The sequence below is a fragment of the Heterocephalus glaber genome, unplaced genomic scaffold (assembly GCF_053883595.1).
Source record: "Heterocephalus glaber isolate CG9 unplaced genomic scaffold, H.glaber_assembly_v1.0 deba00000546, whole genome shotgun sequence".
In the NCBI taxonomy this organism is placed as follows: Eukaryota; Metazoa; Chordata; class Mammalia; order Rodentia; family Bathyergidae; genus Heterocephalus; species Heterocephalus glaber.
In genome coordinates, this window is record NW_028258147.1 from 32,863,124 (window position 1) to 32,884,751 (window position 21,628).

Genomic DNA, 21,628 nt, shown 5'->3' on the forward strand with positions numbered 1-21,628 from the left:
AAATAATGACATAGTTTTGCATGAGAGGAAACCAGTTTTTTTTTTGTTTATTCTGTAGGCACACTATTTTTCAGTAAAGTCATCCAGGAGGATATTTTTCATCTTGTGATTAGTAATAACAAAGAATAATTTATAAAACATACTGACAGTTACTGATAATCACTAAGAAACTATTCTGAAAGTCGTATGCCTGTATTCTGACAAAGCACATAACAGGTGTCCCCACTCCCTGTGTCCTTTGTACACACATCATTCTGTATTCAAATCACAGAAGCAAGAGGCAGGATAGGGTCTGTTACCTCACTGCTAATTTCCCTAGCAAATAAACCAACAGATGCTAGTCCATGAACCAACTTACCACTGAGAATAGGGCACTGTATGCATGGGATAGGATGCTTTCATGGAGCCCCACAGAGGCACTGCTGGGATCTTTCAATGTGAAATCTACCTCCTCCTCTTAGGTAAGGCCCTGAATGAATTGTACATTAGGCATTTGACTTTTGTTGTTGTTTTGTTTTTTCAGTAGTGGGCATAAGGTAAATATTTGCTGTAAGGTGTAGATCCTCTCAGAAAATTGAAGCGCAGATGAGAATCTTTTAACAATAACATGATGTTCCAGCAACAAAGCAGGAAAATTTAGGAGAAATCAGGTTCAATATGTAGATGGTGATTGTTTTCTTGAAACAACAGTTATTGCCACCAGTACTTGCTAAGAAAGTTGACATCTTTTTCTACAGAGCTTACATATAGGTACGATAGCTTTAATGCGCTTATTTTGGCAAATTCAAATAGGCCATGGAATTGTTACTGCTTAGAATGAAACTCAACAATTTATGGGAATCATTTTCTTTTAATTAAAGATTCAGTGAAAAAGATATTATTGTGACCTGTGGATTCTGCTTTATTTTGAATTACCTATTACACTATAAAACATGAATAAAAGGTAAAGTCTTAACTGACAAAAGAGCTAAGTGTGTTAAAAAGGATTTTTCCTCTAATGTCTTCAGCTTTTCTTTGCCCAGTGTCTAGTCCCACTAAATTTTTTGTAGCTTAGTTTTAGTTCTTTCTTCTCTTTATCCTTAGTTTAAAGGAATTCGTCTTTAACATTTCCAATGTTTTTGTCTATCAATATTATACTCACCAGATATTCTTTTCCATTCTTCCTATTTATAGATTTTAAGTTAGTTTCTTGTTTTGTTTACATTCAACAGATGGAAATTCAAAAAAAGGCTTTATTCCTTAAATTGAAGAACAAATTAAGCTACATAAACAATTTCAGCTTTAGACTTTCTCAGTTATTTAAAGCCTTACTTTTATTAATACATTTTGTTACAATTATCATCATAAATTATTTATATCAACTATATATCTCATATCTGAAATGTACAATCTGTAAATTTTTCAAGTTTCCCCTAGTTGTGATTGTTTCAGTTATTACAGTGTCTATCAAATTCAAGCCTATGATAGATTTTCACTTTTGAAATTTTTAAAAATTGAACTATTACTATACTTTCCCATTTTATCTTAGCTTTGAAATATCTTGTGTGTGTCCCACTTACTTTTTATTTTAAAATAAACTTCTCATTTTATAAGTAATGTTTTTGTAATTGAGCTTAAGAAGAACTTAGAGACAATTCACTTGAGAAATTTTACTAAAATAAAAATTAAGGCATACTTTGGAGAAATCACATATCCTTAAATAGTTAAATCCATTATTCTATCTCAAGACTGTCTTTTTATCCACATTTACTTTTCACTATAGGTAGTGTGTTTTAAAGATCACAGGTTAATATGGAAATCTTTTTACTTTTAGGGATATGGAATTTTTGTTTGTATCTTCTTTGTAAAAAAAACTAAAAATTTGAAGCCTCAAATGTATGGCTTATACAGTCTATTCAAAATACAACTTCATAATTTCTATTTCCTCCAAAGATGCAAGGGTTTATTTTCAGCCAACAATACTTGTGTTGTGCTTGCTAATACCATGCATGGTAATGGGGAAATAAATGTCAGCTATTTTAAGCTACGACAGAGGTCACTTTGTGAAGCCTAATGTTTATATTCAATACAGTGAAACTGGTGTAGAAAGTCCTTTGTTGCTGGACTATAGATACATTTTACAGTGTAACTTCAAATTTTCTTTAATATTGTATACTTTTTTTTTGCTTTTTTTTGGTACCGGGTATCAAATTCAGGTCCTTGCGCTTTCGAGGCAGGTGCCAGAACCACTGAGCTAAATCCCCAGCCCCAAAACTGTATACTTTTTAAAGATACTGTTTGCATCTTAAAAGAGTCTCTAAAAAAGAAATTTTATATGCCAGATTGTAAATGGAATTACCAATCTCTTTAGTGTTACTGCCTTAGATGCAAAAAGTCTCTTTCTTTTTATACTCAGAAAATATCAATGAATATAATAAAATTTAATCTGTTTAAGTTCAAATACTTGGAGTATCGAGGAGAAGTTAAAATTTCATTAATTTTTTATATTATTTATCTTCCTGAAGTTTAATTGTTCATACAGAAGATAGCTTTCTAAAATCACTAGTTTTAGTCCTTTGGGTTTTCTCACAAAACCAGAAAAGAGCGCTTAAAAATTTCTCAAAATGAGGCCAATTTATCTAAAATTAATAAACTATTATGTTTGCCAGCATGAATTTGTCAAATCGGTACTAGAAAACACATCAGTGGAAAGAGTAGCATGCATTCTAAAAATGTAGATAAAACATCCAATTATCTGTTTGTTCCCTAAATTTTACCATAAGGACTATATCACCAGTAGATTCATATCTTCCCCCAAAATGCAGAGGTTCTAGGTAAGTGAAATAAGATACTGTTTTAAAAAATTGATTCCTTGCTGCATTTTTATAGCTTGTTACTTATAACTTATTTCATAAAAATAATGTAGGCAACCTATAAGCACACAGCTATTGTAAGAGTTCTGCTGTCACTGTCATATACCTATTTGAAAAGAAAGCATATATGTTTGAACAACTTTTATCATTTGATGTGGAATCATTGAATATATTCAGTGATGTCAATGGCAATATATTATTTAAGGTATTATTACAGGATACAGTCTCTAAAATAGCCTAAAGAATTAGATCCCCACCACGACCTTAAACAATGATTGTAAGTGCCATAGAAAGAATTATCTTCTGCTAAAGTAGTCTCGTTTTCCTCTGGGCCGCAATATTTGTATTATATTTAATATTTTTTAAATAAAATTTTCTTCTCATAACTTTACTTGTAGACACCCTAACTAGTCTTTTTTATACTTAAAATCTAGCATTCTGGGCCAGGGATTTAGCTCAGTGGTTCTGCCTCCTGCCCCGCAAGCTCAAGGACCCGAGTTGAGCCCCGTTACCAAAACAAACAAACAAAAAATCTAGCATTCTGAATCAAGATCCAAAAGTCAGCAACATTTCCATTCCATACTCGATCTAAAGTGGTGCAGTCCCTCCCAACCGTTTCCAGAATGTTACCTAAATCCCAGTCTATCATTTTCAACTGCAATTATAAGGAAGATAGACAAGAAGGGTTTTTTTCCCTTAAAAAACAAAACATTAACCGCCCCCCATAAAAAGAAAAATCCCTTCTCTAACGACTTCTGCAAATGACAAGCAGATCAGCTAAAATTGCATCTGGAGTATCTACTTTGAATCTCAGTCTAGCAGTAGTATCTAGGTTGAACTGTGAAATGTCTTAAATGGACAGAGAAGTCAATGGCAAAACTGCTCCCCGGCAGAGGCAGCTGTATCATTTTATGTCAGCGGCTGTGCAGCTTTTCCCAGTGCATTCTCAAAGCATTAATGTGAATTCCCAGCACTTCATTAATAATATCCAGGACTGACAACTTAACAAGTGAACTAGAAACTGAGACTCAATGCTTCAAAATTCTTTGAGCCCTTCACCTTCAAATGCAGGTAGCTGCTACCCTGAGAAAATCACCTCAGGGTGTTAAGACATAAACATTTAACCATTCAAGAAAGGCCTTAGACTTCATCTAATATTGGTATGTTTTCACAAATGAGATAACAGGCTGAGATAAGTAACACAACTTATCTAAGGTCACAATTACTATTTTATCCCGGACGTATGACTTTTACTGAGACCTCATATTTCAGTGGATTTTTAGCTTTATCAAAGTATCTAGTCTAGTGATCTCACTGCAAGTTCAGAGAATAGATTCCTGAATACCCTTATTTCAGGGCAATTTACACTTGACAGTTTTAACACTAACTAGTGGATAGCAGAGGAGGAATCCAAGATCAGAACTGAACAATGAGACCCTCATAGATATTTTAATTTTCACTCAAATAAAAAAGAAGACTGCAATACTCTGTACAATGTAGTGAAAGTTATATTTTACATATCTTAAGTTAGTAATGATGGGTATTAAAAGACTAATTTTTAATTTGTAGATTACCAGGAACTGTTCCAGAGCCCCTTAAGTGAAAAGCATGTGAATGATTTTGTTTTGTGCAGAAAACACCTACACTTGAAGGAATCTTTTTCTATTCTGCTCCCATCCAAATGCCCAATGTCTTTATAAATCTATGATTTCAAGAGCTTCACCCCCACCACCACCCAGCCTCTGGTTCACATTAGACATCACTGGTTGTTTGTTTTTCAGTACTGGGGATTGAACAAAAAGCCTTCCAACAGACCTAAATCCCCACCCAACCCCCTTTTTGAGACAGGATCTCACTAAGTCACAAAGTTGCCCAGGCTGAGCACAAACTTGGGGTCCTCCTGCTTCAGCCTCCCAGAGTGCTGAGATTTACAGGCATGTGCCATCACACCCAATTGACATCACTAGTTCTAAAACACTGATTTATTCTCCCATCTTCCTTTCTGTCTCTTATCATGTCCCAGAGAAAACCCCGACTTTTTCTGAAATTCACTCTATCTTCCCTACAGATTTTCCAGCACATAGTTCCTCTTTTTCTCATCACTTAGATTAGGGGGGGAAAGTCTCCAAATTTAACATTCTTGAACTTGCCAGAACTGAACAAAGAGGCAAACCCTCATATCTTTGTAGTGCTGGTGAACAGACAGATCACTGAAGTGGATGTACAAGTACAGTCCATTATCACAAAAAAAATTATATTAACCACAAGTACACACAGAGACCAAGGAGACTGTAAGAGAGAGTCTGTTACCCTGTAGTCATATGCATTTCCATCCTTCTGTTTGCTTTCAGTTGAGGCTCTAGGAGTCTGTTTTCTTTCTAACCTCTCTGCTCTTCCACTTTGTGTTTCTCCTCCAGAATTCTTTTCTCTAACTTCCCTGCCAGCCCCAGAGTCTCCTTCTCTACTTACAGCTTGCCATAGGCCAAAACAGTGGAAATCTTTGCTCCCACCTCTGCTAGGAAAGGAAAAAGAGAAATTTACTGTTGGTTGAATTTGTTTCTTCTAAGAGCAGGACTACATGTTTAAGTTTCTCCAAAGAAATCCTCATGAAAAACAGAGCTTTTTCTACTTTTCTCTTCTTTATATCAATGATTTTCCACAACATGACCTCTTGAAGCCTAAAGAGCCTCCCTTCCTGATAACAGTGAAAAGGAAAAGCAATCAAGAGAACAAATACTTTGTATATGGGAAAATTGAAATGGTAAAATTTTTCCATTTATGCCTAATTTCTATCCTCATCTACTCCAGGATTTTATTCTACCTTCACCCATCTCTACTCCTTCAACATTTCCCTTTCTAGTGCATCTTTCCTCATAATTAAAAATTGGATTTACACTTTACAAACCTGCCCCGCTCCTACCCCATATTTCTGCTGCTTTCCACAGTAAATTTCTCCAGAGTATCTACTCTCACTGTCTCCGCTGCCTTTTTCTCTCTCACACACAGTTCAAAATATTCCACATTTAAATTCCCCCATTCTCTTCTCCACAATCTCAAATGTTCCTATGATGGAGAGACCATATTTTTCCCCTTTTAAAATGAAGGTTTGGAAGCAAAGCACCTAGAGTTTTAGAAACATGGTTGTCTAAGCTAAGGAGGACTCTCTTTTCATTGTAAATGCATAGAAATACTAAATAACATTAAATAATATACCATGGGTTTTGTTTTTTGTTTCCTACTGGGGATCGAACTCAGGACCTTGCATTTGCCAGGCAGCCGCAACGCCACTGAGCTAAATCCCTGGCCCCTATCATGGTTTAATATAAAATCGGGCTATTTCCAAGGTACCAGAAACTATTAAGGAACCTGCAAACATGAGACACAGCTGCAAATTCTTGGACCTAAACAAAGAGGGAACTGCCCAGGACTGTGTAGTAAGCTTGCTCTATACCCTGGGGCTGACCAGGCCTCTAACTCAATCCTAAACACGTTCACCAGGCTTTCCAGTCCACTTTGTCCACTCGGCATTTCTTCTTGGACGCCTAATGAGCATCTCAAAATGAACATGACCAAACCTGCCTGCTGAGCCTCCCCATAAAAACCAGTTCTCCCATCCATGATAAATTTATTAGTTGCAACTCCATTCTTCTCATTCAGCTAAGTCAAGGACATCGAAATCATTCTTGACTCCTCATTGTATCTTGTATCTCACCTTTATTGTGTTAGCAAATCTTTTCAGCATCACCAATCTTTTCCCATGATATCCTGACTACCACCATGGTCCACCCATAACACTGTCATCTATTCTCTGTTTTATTGCAGTTGTCTCCTAAGGAGTCTCTCTGTTCCTGCTCTTATCCATAGTTCAAACAGCAGCTACAGTGAGTCTCATAAAACATAAGAAAAACCATATCCCCATCTACTGCCAAAACTCTAGTTGCATTTTCATTTCAGAGTAATATTGCCAAAGTCTTTCCCCTGATTCTGTGGTCTCACCCCATCTCTCCTGGCCGCCTTACTGACCTCATGGCTTACTGTGCTCCTACTCCTCTACACTGCTCATCTGTGACCCTCCTTTGCTGTTCCTCGTACATGTCCAATTCCTCCTCTGGGCAGGAATGACCAGTCATGCCGATCATGGTTCAGTGCCCCTCTCCTTGAGTTATTTACAATTAGCAAGGCTTTGGCTAAAGGGGAAGACTTCCAAAAAATGGAATATTAAGCCATTTCAGAAAGCTTTGGGAAATTGTTTTTGAAGGATTGAACCCACCAAAAGCTGAGAATACATAGTTTGATTAGGATAGATTATGACATAGACAATAATATAGCCATAATTATAAATGTTTTAATGGTTTCATTGAACTTTAGAGCTAATAATCTGTTTCTGTTCTCCTTTTCTCATTATTCTTTAACAGTCATAGACAACAACTTCTGCTTTTCCTTTTCATCTTGCATTTAGGGAAGTCATGCAATCGACATAGACTTTGGGTGGAGTTTTTTAAATGCAGAACATTTCAGAGGCAAATATTTACCTCTACATGTAACTGGTACTAGAATGGTCAGTACTTAGAAGTCTCTTCTCTGGAAAGGATTATCATCGGATCAAGTTCTCTCTGCGGTTGCCTTTTTGGATTATGAAATGTGGCCGAGGATCTTCACGGCTTTCCTTTCCTTTGTATCAGGTTCTTGTTTCGGGCTGAAGGTGACGGTGCCATCACACACTGTCCATGCCATCAGAGGTCAAGCCCTCTACCTCCCTGTGCACTATGGCTTCCACACTGTGGCATCAGACATCCAGATCATATGGCTATTTGAGAGACCCCACACAATGCCCAAATACTTATTGAGCTCTGTGAATAAGTCTGTAGTTCCTGACTTGGAATACCAGCACAAGTTCACCATGATGCCACCCAATGCTTCTCTGCTCATTAATCCACTGCAGTTTGATGATGAAGGCAATTACATTGTAAAGGTCAACATTCAAGGAAATGGAACTCTATCCTCGAGTCAGAAGATACAAGTCACTGTTGATGGTGAGTCTACTCTGACATATAGCAAGCTAGTGTAGAGTCAGCAGAGGCTCAGGACACTAAAATTTGTGGGCATTATGTTCTGGCTATGCAACTTCGGATGAATTAATTAAACCTCAAAGCCTTACCATCTCATTACACTGATAACATTATTATCTATTTCATGAGGCTTTCTGAGGATTAAATTAGACATGCACATAAGGGATATGTACAGTGTCCAGCACCATTTGGGGAAGAATTAGCTCAAAGATCATACATAACAGCAATAAAAGTTTCTGGAAATGTCCTCTGAAGAGTGAGGTCAGCTAATTTTAAAATGTTTATTTTTCTTATCAAAATGTGTAAATGACATACCTTAAATATTCTGTGTCCAAAGTCCAACTTCTGATTTTTCTCTCTAGACCTGTTTATTTGAAAATATTTCTCATTTTAGTAAATATTAATTCTACTTTATCGGTTTCTCAGTCTAGTCTTATAGTCATCATTGATTGCTTTTTCTTACATCCCACATCCAAGCCACAAGGAAATCTGTTTGTTGGCTTTACCTTCAAAATGTGTACAGAGTCTGACCACTTCTCATCAGCCCCTTTACTGCCTACTCAACCCCACCAGCTGTGGCCTGGCCCATCCTAATAGCTGACCACCTGGTCTCTCTGCTTCTGCTCCTGCAGCTTGAAATCCTCCCAGAACCTATTTGAATACCAGCACCTACTTGATCCAGTTCTTACCTCTACTTTCTTCCCTCACTCTGTTTTGGCCATGCTCTTCATGCTCTTCCTTGAACCGGACAAACACTCACATCACAGGACCTTTGTACTTGGTATTCAATCTACCTCAATAGATTTTCTCCCTGATATCTCTCTTATTTCCTTTAAAGTCTCAGCTCAAATACTACATTATCTGTGAAGTCTTTCCTAACTACCCTATATAAACTGTACTCTCACTTCCTCAAACACACACACCATAAAGTCACAAAGTCACCATCTTCAAGTCTGTTTTTCTCTTTTTTGTAGTATTTATTACCATCTGGGCATATTGCATATTTTTATTTGTTTATTGCTTCTCTTCCCTAAGGAGACTACAAGGCCCAGGGGAGCAGAGACTTTGCATTGTTTGCTGCTTTGTCTTCAGTGCCTAAAACCTTGCTGGTCATTAGTATACTTAGTAGCCGTCAGTGGAGTAGTGAGCGGCAGTAGAGGAGACAGGGAGTGCTTCAGGGAAGCTGAGGAAGCAGATGAGGCTTTCCCATGTAGTGTTCTGTTTCCCTCAGTACTTTTAATAGAACATCCCTTATATGTTAATGTACAGTGAAGTTGGAATTTTTTGGCAAAGTGAAACCAAAAATTGAGTAAAGCCTTCAGATGCCTTTAGGGCCTGAGAAAAAATTCTTCTCAGAAGAGAAACTTCCACATCTGAGTTATACTGTTCTAGGCAAGTGTATGATCACAAGCTAGTAACTATTCTAATGATTGCTTCTCCTCTACCATTAACATGTTACTTATTTATCCCATACCACATATGTTTCCACACAGAGATGCACTTGAAAACAAAGCTTTATAAATAATAAATGCACAGCATTCATTTTGCCTTTTAAATATTAATAATACAAACAAATCCTATTCCATGGCCTTTGCTGTTGTCAGGAAAGATAAAAGATTAAACCAAATGGGTTGATTGCATCCACACTGAAAAATGCTGGAGTTTTCAGAACTACTCATCTGGTCTACATACTACTTTCACACTTGTTTCTCATTGTCTTTCATTTATTTCTTTCTCCTCTGAGCTGGAAAGTTTAGCCTGTTAGTGTCCTGATGCACATTTTTCCATTATAGGAAAAATGTGAGTATGATTCAAGTTAAATATGCCTGAGGAGAATGCATCCACCTCGACTAAAAGTTTGATTGGAAACTAAGTATGGATCCAATTATTGGTTCCTTGGGAGTCATCTTATTCTCTTTGTGAAGGAAATTATTAAATATATATCTCCAAAATGCAAGAGAGAAACATTCCCAGACTCAAAGCTACTGAATGTTGACCCTTTTGGGACTGAATTCTATGTAATGCTGGACAAGTCACTATTTTTAATCAATAAAGAGCCAAGAAACTCAAAGATTGGTGAATGTTGCTGAAATGGTTATCAATGCATATGTAATTTTCACCCATATTCATTAATTTCAGAGTTAAAATTCAGAGAGGAAATATTTACTCATTCTTAGAAATTCATTTATTTGACAAATACAATGTTAAGTTTCTACTGTGTACCGTACTGGTAGTGCAGTATAAAACTAATTTTCTATGACTTGATTTTCCAATAGGAATTTCTATTATAATTGCCTTTTATACCTCTAATTTGATATAATCCCAGTAATGTATTTTATCTTATTATTCTATTGAGTCAGGGTTGAAATGTAGACTTTGGTTTGTTAAAATAACTAACATAAAAAAAAACTAACACAATCTTGCAACACAAATGCAAAGTAATTAAAACATATAATCAGTTCCCTTACATAAAATTATCCATTTGTGAGTCTCTAAAACTTTCCCTCAATTCTCCAATAGTACACCTTATATGAGCTGAATAGTTTGAAGATGTTAAATGTTCACTCCATTCAGCTGCTCTGGGTACATTAGGACAAGCCAAGAAAGGCGAATAACTATATAAAGCTTGCCTATGAGTATATACCTTTATGGTATTGGAGAAAGCACAATGAACAGAAAATTAAAAAGCTAAAGCTCTCAACCACTAAACACATCATCTGCAGAGTGAAGGGTTTCATTAGGCAATCTGTGAAAAGAAAGTTCTATAATTTTGTTATTTTATTATTTTGCACTTTACATGATATTTTATTGTAATTATTGCCCAAGCAGTCTATATTTGCAAAGTATAAAGTGTTAGCGTTCTTTCCCCAGGATTTAATATTTAAAAGACTTTATGGAGTTTTATTATAATTCCTTGGATACAAAAAAAATTATTTCTGTCCCTTGATATTGCAGACCCTGTCACAAAGCCAGTGGTGCAGAATCATCCTTCCTCTGGGGCTGTGGAGTATGTGGGAAACATGACCCTGACATGCCAGGTGGAAGGAGGCACCCGGCTAGTTTTTCAGTGGCTGAAAAACGGGAAGCCTGTCCATACCAGTTCTACCTATTCTTTTTCTCCCCAAAACAACACCCTTCATATTGCTCCAGTGACCAAAGAAGACATTGGGAATTACAGTTGCCTTGTGAAGAACCCCGTCAGTGAAATGGAAAGTGATATTATTACGCCAACCATATATTGTAAGTTGTTTTGGTTGTTTTTAAATACTAATGAACTTTTATTGTTTCTGAGAAGTTCTCACTAGAGTAAGCATAGAGAATATCTACATTAGATGACTTTATCATTATTGTCATTCAGCCCTAGTAATAATAACACTTCCTAGTCACTGTCTTGTCATAAAATACGTGTATCTATGAGCACAACCCTACTTCTTGAAGATCAAGAACATAATTTGTGATTCAGTCCACTGTATAAATTCATATGCAGTGGAAAGTAAGAATCTCAATTTCAAGAACCATGCACAGGAACTAATTTATTCACCCCCAAGAAGAAGAGTTGGTGATGATAAACTGGGAGAGAGATGTGCTCTGGGGCTGACTCCAAGGAAACAAAGTACTCCCGAGTTAGGCATTGGTAGTGTGCCCAGTACATGACTGTTCTCTCTGAACATTTCCTCAGTTCCATGATTAGAAGAAAAGTGCAGGAAGCATCATAGTCAGAGAAAACTGAATTATTCCACAGTAAAATCAGGTTCCCAGAATTGGTAATTATGAGTATTTCTGGATTTCAATTTTCTTCGGTTCTTTTTTCTGTTGTTATTAGTATTCTGATCTGTTTATTTGGTTCTATTTTCTGTTACAACTCATATGCAGAGTTAAGTTTATCAAACTTCAATTCATGTCACATTACCATCCCTAGCCCAAGCAAAATCCTTCATTTTCCTTATTGCATTATTTTCCCAGTCCTTTCTACTCCATAGCACTACCTCTAACATGTTTAGCATTGCATCCTAATTTCCTCTTAGCACAGAGTTTCTCAGACTGTACACTGGTGATATTTTGGGCTAGATCACTATTTACTGTGGGAGATGGACTGGAGAGGTGGTTAGCAGTTTCCCTGACCTCTATTCACTGTATAGCAATAGCACCCCTCTCCAGTTGTAAAAAAAATGTCTCTGGACATTGCCATATATCCTTTACTGGGCAAAACCCTCCAGTTGAGAACCAATGGCCTATCAAACTCATTACCAGTTACCATGTAGCTTAGAGCATGACTGCAGTGAGAGCTTAATAAAAGTGGGGTATGGCAAAGGAAAACTTGTGATCTCGGTGGGATGATGGTGGAGGTTTCACCTGGCTACATTATAAGAAGAGAATTACGTTTGTTCCATATATCCACTCACTTGCCCACGATACCCTCACAATACCAGAAGAAGCACTAAAACCTTGCATTCACATGCTTAGCAGTCAGACACACTGAAGTGAGAAGTGGGTTTAGTCATTAACTGCATGACCTTAATTAAGCAAAGCCTTTGATCTTTCAGAGCCTCTTCTATAAAATGGATAGATCTAAAACCCCCTCACCATATTGTTATGGTTAAATGAGGCAAAAAAATAGCAAATGACTGACCCAAAGCAAGCATTTGGTAAATGGAGGCCATTTTATCATCAATACATTTGTATTCTACTTTCTTCAATAGAGCACTGATGGAGTCCTTTCAAGGGAATGTGTTATTAACTCTGGAAAAGCCTCACCAGTAAATGTGCAAAATAGAGCCTTTCCCAACCAGATGAAACTTAAAAGCACCAACAATAGGGCAGGGAAGGACTGCTGGGAAGAAGAGAAGAGCAAAGTAGTAATACAGGTGTACATAGACATTTTGTTTACACCAGTGAGACTAAGCTAAGAAAAGAGAATCACTGAATCTTGAAACTGGACGTTATTCTATGTTTTAGTAGAAGAGAGAGAATATTTACAGTGAAACATGAAATAGAATGTCATAGATATCATAAAAATAAATACACAGCTGCATAGTAGGTAGGAACAGAAACTCTGGAGACAAAGGCTCGGGTTCAAACCTGGCTTGGCCACCTTAACTCTCTGTGCCTGTTTCTTCAACTATATAATAGTGATAATGGTAGCTTACTTCATAGAGTTGTTGTGAAGAGTAAACCTGTTACTCTACATAAAGTGCTTTGAATACTGACTGGCTCATAGTAAGTAGTGTTTACGTTACTATCACAATAACATTATTGGCACAGAGGATGAAAATATTATTTCTGGAGAAAGTACTGGGGAAAACACTTCTTGCACAAAGCGATATTTAAGTGGACTTGGAACAATGGCATTATTTTTGTAGCTGGACCCGTGGCTATGTATCCTACAATGATTTTACACAAACTTATTTTCAGATAACACTGTGGAAGTTTTCTATCAGCCTTAAAGCATAGGCTTGTACACAGAGTCACAAAGAAAAGATCTGACTATATATACTACATGACTAGCATTGGACTGAAAAACTTAGATTTGGTGAAATCTGTTTATATGTGTGTTCTTGACTCAATAAAGTTATTTTGACATGATTTAAAACTTTCATTCAACTCCAAGTATTTAAATATAGGGAAAAGAAAATGTAAACGTACTAACTGGATCAAATCTAGGAGTACGTGGACACAACCTTATGTTATTCTGATTTCTTGATCTAAATAGTTGATATTCACATAAAAAAATAAATACCGTACAAAACAAGGTATTAAACCAGCCAGATATCACATACTGAATGTTAATCCCAAAGAACAATTGTTTAATGGATGGAAGACAACAGGAAATGGGATTGTCTTGAAGGATTTCTTGTTAATTGAGGAAAGCCACATCCCGTTTGGTTTTGACTGTGTCCTGTAGCAAACATCATGCATTTGGGGGAGTGCAATAGAGAGTGATTATGAGCACAAGCTAATCATTTGGACAGTCTAGGTCTGAGCCTGAACTTGCATTTACCAGTGTATGTAAGTGACTGCCTTTTCCTGTGCATCAGTTCCCTTATCACCTGATCAGGCTGACCCCAGTGTCATGCTGATATCTATCTCAAGAGGGGTGAAGAGGATTAAGTGAGAGTATGTAAGGAATTAGGAAATTAATGTAGGGCACATATGAAGAGCTCGATCAATGTCAGCTCTTTTACTTTTTTTTTAAACCAAACCTATAATTGACAACATGATAGTGAGAAGTTCTGGAGATCCCAGATAATATAGAAGACACCTGAAAAGAAAAAACAGCAGAATTTTTATCTCCCCAAACATCATTTCTTAATTGAACATATTTAATTTTTCTATAATAAAATATCTTCTTTACATCAATTTTTTTCCTTAGGCCTTTCTATTTATATATCTTTTCATTTACCTACCTCCCTACCTTTAAACTCTTGCTATAAATTTACCCTAAAATTTCCTGGGAAAAATTGCATATGCAATGACAGGCACATGAAAATATTTTTTTTTCATTGTTTATTTAGGTATAAAATACAGTTACAGGGCCGGGGATTTAGCTCAGTGATTTCACCACCTGCTGAACAAGCGCAAGGACCCGAGTTTGATACCCAGTACCAAAAAAAAATACAGTTATATTCATCATTGGAATCTTGTACCATTACATGAGTATCTTGGTTCTTATTTTTTCCCCTTCCCTTGCCCTCCCTTCACCCCCTCCACCCTTCCCTATTTGCAAAGACTTTGTTTCCATTTTTTTCCTTTTCTCATGTTTATTCTTTTCCCTTCTTTCCTTTCCCCTACCCCTCCCATTTCCCCCAACTCCTTTAGACCTTTTCTTCCTATTTCACAATATTGTAAAAATATTATTTTTGAAAGACACGTTTATTTTACTATATAGTTTATTTTAATCTGGAATAGTGAAAATAAGATCTGTCTGTCAACATGTGTTAAGTCTTTGTACCAATCTCATTGTCATGGAATATACAGATACACAGTGTGACAAATATAAAAATGTGAGAAAAAAAACATAATCAGACCTATAAATGTTAAATAGTATGCTTTAGACTCCTGTCTTTCTTTTCCTGTGTTATTTGGAAAAATTAAAGTATTTCAATTTGAGTAAGTTCATATTTCACAAAACATACCTTCTACTTATGGAACGACCTTTTTTCTTTATATCCTTTCAGATGTAGTCTATGAAATTTTACTACCAGTATATACTGACAATAGAAAAAAGAAAATTTGCAAATGTGGGTTCTATTTACACATTGTAAAGATGAATTATCTACATAGTTAAGAAAGATTTTGACCCAATTGGTAGTCATGAGTATAGTTTTATTAATTTTTTGTCTAGATTATTTTTATGTTCAAATGCAGGAACACATACTTGGCCAACATCTCATCTTATTGATATTCATTCATTCACTCAGTCCTAGTTTGATTTGATTAGAAATGGAAGAGTCTTGTTTGTACTAAGCAATTATTACCTATTTTGTAACATATAGAAAAACAAAAGGCTCAACTTAATAGTTTTTCTTGTTATCACCATCTCAGCCTTGTTTTACTTTTCTTTTTCTTATTTCTGGGTAACAAGAATTAAATAAGTGCAAGATTTGTCCCTTGCCCTATTCCTCACGTACCAGCAGCATGCTGCGATCTGTGGGAATTGGTGCCATATTGGAGTTTATCCCCGCTGCTCTCCCTTCACTTGGTTGCCCTCCTCTTTCTTCTGAAGCCATCTTCTCTGGGAAGGCTCACCTGTCCCCACTCACCTCACCTCCTCAACATCACTTGCATTTTGCTGTGCAGTTGCAGCACACGAGACTTTCCTCTCCCTGGCCCTCACTGCATTGCTTTCCTTTACTCTCTTCCACACATAAGCACCCCATCCCCAAATGAGAGTCTCACCTTTGTATCTGTAGAGCAACACCGGACACAGATTAAGACTTAAATAAGATTTTTGAACTTGACTAAAATAGAACACATTATCTTTGTGCATACCCCTTTCAGATTCCAGGTTACTTGATGAGACTTTGGAAAGGTTACATTCCCACTATAAGATGACAGCTTCATCATTGCAGTGCTTTACCCCACCACCACCCTTTCTTTCCCTGACCCTTAGCAAAGTTCTTCAATAACCAGGTAAATGTCATATTCTAATATTCCCCCATAGAGAGCCACATCATAATTTAGAATTCTAGCATGAATAAACCATATTGTTTCCTAAAAGTACTGTTTCTTTGACAGTTTTCTTCATGAAAGCAGAAACTTTTTTTTATTTTGACAGAAAGAAAGTTCAACAAAATCTAGCAAGATTAATTGCATATTTATGAGGTTATGATGTCATAGACTGATATCGGCCTTGGTGGAATACAATGTCAAGTCAATAATTCAGATAGATATCTACGTGTGAAATGTGTATGCCTTCTAGCTCCAGCTGTGAATAATAACCCAGTAGCCACCATATTTTGTGTGTAACATATGGCACTGCTGCAGGGGAGTACTCTAAGTGATAAAAATTAAAGGGGAAAAAAAGGTCATTCACAGTAAATACTTACCATCTGCTCCCAAGCAGGGTGGCAAGCAGCATCATGATGGAAATTTAGGTATTGTTCCCACCCAGCCATAAATTGTTAAAAAGAACAGATGATATGTGATTTTACAAGTCATTTAGTAAACAGCCATTCCTGAGGCAAAGAGTTCATTTCCATGGGGAACTCCCTGTCAAAAACAAGAAAGTGAACCATGATCCCATCAAAATGGACTATCCTTCTGCTGTGGTTGGGTCACTCTAAATGTCTCCAACCAGATTGCCCATTCATTCTAGTAACATTCTAGGCTCCAACTCAAAGTAAAAGGAAGTGCTAATGATAAGGGAAATAACATCATAGTGCAGTCAGAAAATATAGATCGTAAGCAGCATGTACAATGTGAGATATAGCTGGACAGGTTTGTGTCTGTGTATGTGAGGGGTAGAGAGAGACAGAGAGAAAGATTTGGTCACACATTGAAATGTAGATGATGGTTCTCTGAGTGGTAAAATTACAAATGACTCTTCAGTGTTGGGCTTCTCTGAATTTTACTATTTTTTTTGCAATGAACATGTATTTCTTAGACCATATAATCACACTGTAAAATATGTAGCATTTTAAGAAATTATATCAGAGCAAGGAATTTATTTTATTTTTTATGGTGCTGGGGATTGAACCAAGAGCACTGGGCAAGTGCTTTACCGCTGAACTACACCTCCAGACCAAAAGTAAGGAATCTAAATGCCTCAAGGTGTAGAGTTCCAAGATCTAGAAGAGCTGCTCATAGAGCAGAGAGAAGCTAGGGGATTTGAGGTGTTTGTTTTGTTTTATTTTTTGTTTTTTGAGACAGGGTCTGCCTGTGTAGTCTAGGCTGGTCTTGAATTCACTATGTAGTCCAGACTGACCTTGAACTCATTCATGACGATCCTCCTTCCTCAGCCTCCTGAGTACTGGGATTACAGACATGCACCACCACAGTCAACAATTTGAGGGGTTGGAGGCTATGAAGAGCCAGATATAACATATACAGAAGGAAAGAAAAAACTGTCAGTCGTGATACACAACAAATTAAGTAGCAAAATCAAACATAAGGGTCGGGGGATTTAGCTCAGTGGTTCTGTCCCCGGCCTGGCAAGTTTGAGGTCCTGAGTTTGATCCCCAGTACCAAAAAAAAAAAAAAAATCAAACATAAGTGAATAGAGAAGACAAGTTAAGATAATCGGGTTCCTCTCCTTAAAACTACGTTTTAATTTAAACTACAGTGATTTTATTAAATTCAATAATTGTCCTTATTCACCAGCATTGGCTATAAATGACTGGGCTTTTTCTAAAAGTGAATGCACTCTCCACAATTGGAGAATTACCACTTGTGAGAATACTCCATTATGTTGTAAGGTCCTAAAGCAATTCCAAATGAGGAGTTCACAAAACAGTGTTGAACAATGTGAGCACGCTGAAAAAAGTAATAATCGTCCCTATATGTGTTAAATTCTGAAGCAATCTGTTTTTACAGCCACATTCAAAAAAGCCAGGGGGAAGACAAAGGTCTAAATTGAATGACTATATTTTTATGATCACACTTGTCTTCTTTATCAAGTCTGCCTTACTCTGCTCTCAAGTTTAGTTTGCACATATAAACTCAGGTCTCTTGCACTTCCAACCACAGCCCATTTCTCCCATTGGTTTCCTTCCATGTGAACCATATTTGGGGTCCCCTTGTTAGAAGCATTTGCTTCCTTAATATTCCATCAGTGTGACACCCAAAGGGACACTGCTGCCTGAGATGCAGCCTCAGGAACCAGCAGCACATAGTAAGGTCTAGAGGCACTGAGTAACATTTTATAATTCATTTGGTTGAGTGAATAACAGCAAATTTTCATTCCCATTCCACTACTTATATTTAGTAAAATTCACATAGAGGCTTCCACTTTACAGAAAGTACATTGTTCTAAACCCTACCCCAGTGGTTTCACCTGAGACTCCTTCAGAGCCTGAAGTGAGAGAACAGTGTGACAAAGTCCTGGTACAGTCACAGGTAAGGGGAAGATATACCTCATTTTAATTCTCCACCTCCAGTTTCTAATTACTTTAAATTTTAGAGGACAGTCCAGCCTCCATGTCCACGGATTCCACAACAAATTTAACCAACCTCAGTTGAAAATATTTGAAAAAATATTGCATGTGTATTGAACACGTACATATTTTTCAGGTCATTATTTCCTAAACAATAAGGTATTATAAGTATTCGTGTAACGTTTACATTGTATTCAGACTAAGTAATCTAGAGATGATGTAAAATATACAGAAAGATATATGTAGATTATATGCAAATACTATGCCATTTTATATCAGGGACTTGAGCATCTGCAGATTTGGGTATCCTGGGGGTGATTCTAGAAGCAATCTCCTAGGATATCAAGGGATGATGACTAGTTTCTAGGTTTGCTTACTGAAAGTAGAATTAACTAATACATTTCCTTCTCATTTCTCCACATCTTTAGCAAGCAAATCTGTATAAGTCTATGTTTCTTAGCTAAATATAATACATTGCTTGGTATCATCAGTTTCTGTTTTATCTTAGGAAATTTGTTTCCCCAGTGGTACATTAGTCAAAAGATGCTGACTTCTGCCACCTGCCTCACAAGCACAAGGTCCCAAGTTGGATCCCTAGTACCAAAAAAAAAAAGATGCTTACTTCACGGAGAACTGCTCTGGGAATCTGAAAACTTGAGACTGGCTTGCCAGTATCCAAAATAACTTTAATGTAGCATCATGGTGTTTCAAAGATAGAAAAAACCTTAGGAGTAACAGTCATGAAACACTTTTTATATGAAAAGATGAGGAAAGTGAGATGAAAAAAATTTAAATGACTTCTAAAGAACATTTAATTAATGATTGATAAAATTATTTACTGTAAGGTCTAGAGACTACATTATATTATTACATGTATTTAGAAATGAGTAATTGGTACTTTTTCAAAACAAAATCAGGACTTTTGATATCAGGTCATTATGGAAGAAACCAGTCTGCAAATTTCTTAAGATTACAAATTGTTTCTGTTTCTCATATACTAAATATATTACCTTACAACTAGTATCTCTCAAACATTTGTTGAGTGACTATTTCACTAATTACAGAATTAATACACAATTAGAAAATAAGTTATTGTAGAACTGATAATTAGGGAACAAGAAAATATTCTGATGTAGAAAATTATATGACTTATACTTTATTTCTTTTTAGGGAAGTAATATGAAAGATTATATACATATATTTTAGGAGTCCTAGCTCTGCTATTTGATAGCTGTGTGACCATGTGCAAACAAATTTTTAAAATCTTATAATAGGAACAATAGCATGTACCTCATATGGTTGCTTTAAAGATTAAGTGGAGTCATATGTATATGCATTTAAAGTATCTTTACATGGCAAATATACAATAAATATCAGTTATGATCAGCTAAAATATGAGTGCAGTCAGCCTAAAATATGAAAGTTTTTAGACTATAAACCATGATTTAGATTAGGTGGGAAAACTTATGTAGCTGGGGAATTCTCTCTCTCTCTCTCTCTGAAAAAAGCAATGGACATGTGTCTTCATTTGAGGAGATCAGATCCTATAGGAATGGTAATATGCTACAAGAGTATTGTAGTGTGAGAAAAACACCATGGGATATCCATGATTAAGTGGTTTATTGGTGATCAATAGATACTTGTTAATGAAAGTGAAGATAATATTTTTCCAAATGGAGTCCTAAGCTTAGATAAGGTGAAGGAATTTTTAAAATTATTTAACTATTAAAATGTTATGAAAATATGAAACACTCCTGTATTTATTTGCACAAATCTGTGTTCCTTATGAAACTAGGTCTTCGATAAATATTTGCATGACCTATCCTAGCACTGAGGAGAAATACAGCATTCAAAGCATGGTTGCCAAAGAGAAAATAGTGGTCATAATGTGCTGAAAAAAGGTTTCAAATTACAATTACTATTTCAGAAAAATTTCATTTTTGACAAGATTTTACATTTACTAATACATTATTGAAAAGTTTAACATCACAATGATAATGAAAGTATATGTAAAATTGTAAATTAAGCTTTAGGGTTTTACTACTTCAAATAAGTTCAAGCACATCTAAAATAACTTCAATTTTCATGAATATCAAAATGAAACATATTTAGGTCCTCATCGTATATTTGGAGTCTAAACAAGAATATGTTTTCTCCAATCTAATGTGAAGATTTTCTAAGAAAATAAAAGGCTCTCCCAAACCCAAAACTTATGCTGTGATTATTTCTATTACCCCTCCATTTCTTTTTTACATTGATACAGATGGACCTTATGGACTTCGAGTTAATTCTGATAAAGGGCTAAAAGTAGGGGAAGTGTTTACTGTTGACCTCGGAGAAGCCATCCTATTTGACTGTTCAGCTGACTCTTATCCCCCTAACATCTACTCCTGGATCCAGAATACTGAAAATGCAACGTATGTCATTAAGCACGGGCCTCTCTTGGAAGTTGCGTCGGACAAGGTAGCCCAGAAGACAACTGACTTTGTGTGCTGTGCTTACAACAATGTAACTGGGAGGCAAGATGAAACTCGTTTCACTGTAGTCATCACGTCTATAGGTAAGGGTGACATAAAAGGAAGGGATCCCAATAAGACACAAATGTATGTCGGCCTTGCTTTCCCCAATCGAACACCTACATGGAAGAGAAAATCATTTTGGAGTTGCTCATATGCCCTAAGAAACTCTCTTTCCTAGGTTAACTACATCATGGTTTCTGTGATTCAAAAAAAGAAAACTCAAAATGAAATGGAGAGAAATTATTACTTTCCTGATTTTATAAACAGAAACTTAAGAAAATATTGTTACATTAGATCAGATAAACAAATCTCTGTGGGTTGGGAAACTGGTTTTCCTATTTGACATCCTTCTCATTGTTCTTCATGGATCCTTTCTTTTTTTGTTTTTGTTTTTGTTTTTGTTTTTGTTTTTGGTACCAGGATCGAACTCTGGTCCTTGAGCTTGCGTGGCAGGCGACAAAACCAGAGCTAAATCCCCGACCCTTGGGTCCTTTCTTTTTTAAACCTTTCAACACATGAATCTGTGGAAATTCTCAACAAGAGTCTCAGTACCTTAGAAGTCACAAAATTGTGGAAATCTATAAAATTAGAAATTC

The 21,628-nt window shown here is 36.2% G+C and overlaps 1 protein-coding gene across 5 annotated transcripts in view; it reads left to right on the top strand.

The window, feature by feature from the left end:
- Nucleotides 1-255: 255 nt before the first annotated feature.
- The window catches only part of Hepacam2 (HEPACAM family member 2), a 39,347-nt gene continuing 17,974 nt past the window's right edge, over nt 256-21,628 (top strand). For 3 of the 5 annotated variants that reach the window (XM_087204717.1, XM_013078849.3, XM_013078851.3), the window contains exons 1-4: nt 274-461; nt 7,268-7,885; nt 10,877-11,161; nt 20,777-21,073. In XM_087204717.1, the coding sequence (XP_087060843.1) occupies nt 7,492-7,885; nt 10,877-11,161; nt 20,777-21,073 (976 nt within the window). In that variant the 5' untranslated portion in view covers nt 274-461; nt 7,268-7,491. Of the gene's footprint in view, nt 462-7,267; nt 7,886-10,876; nt 11,162-20,776; nt 21,074-21,628 lie in introns of all 5 variants that reach the window. The other 2 variants (XM_021242867.2, XM_004862682.4) reach the window with 1 other exon arrangement.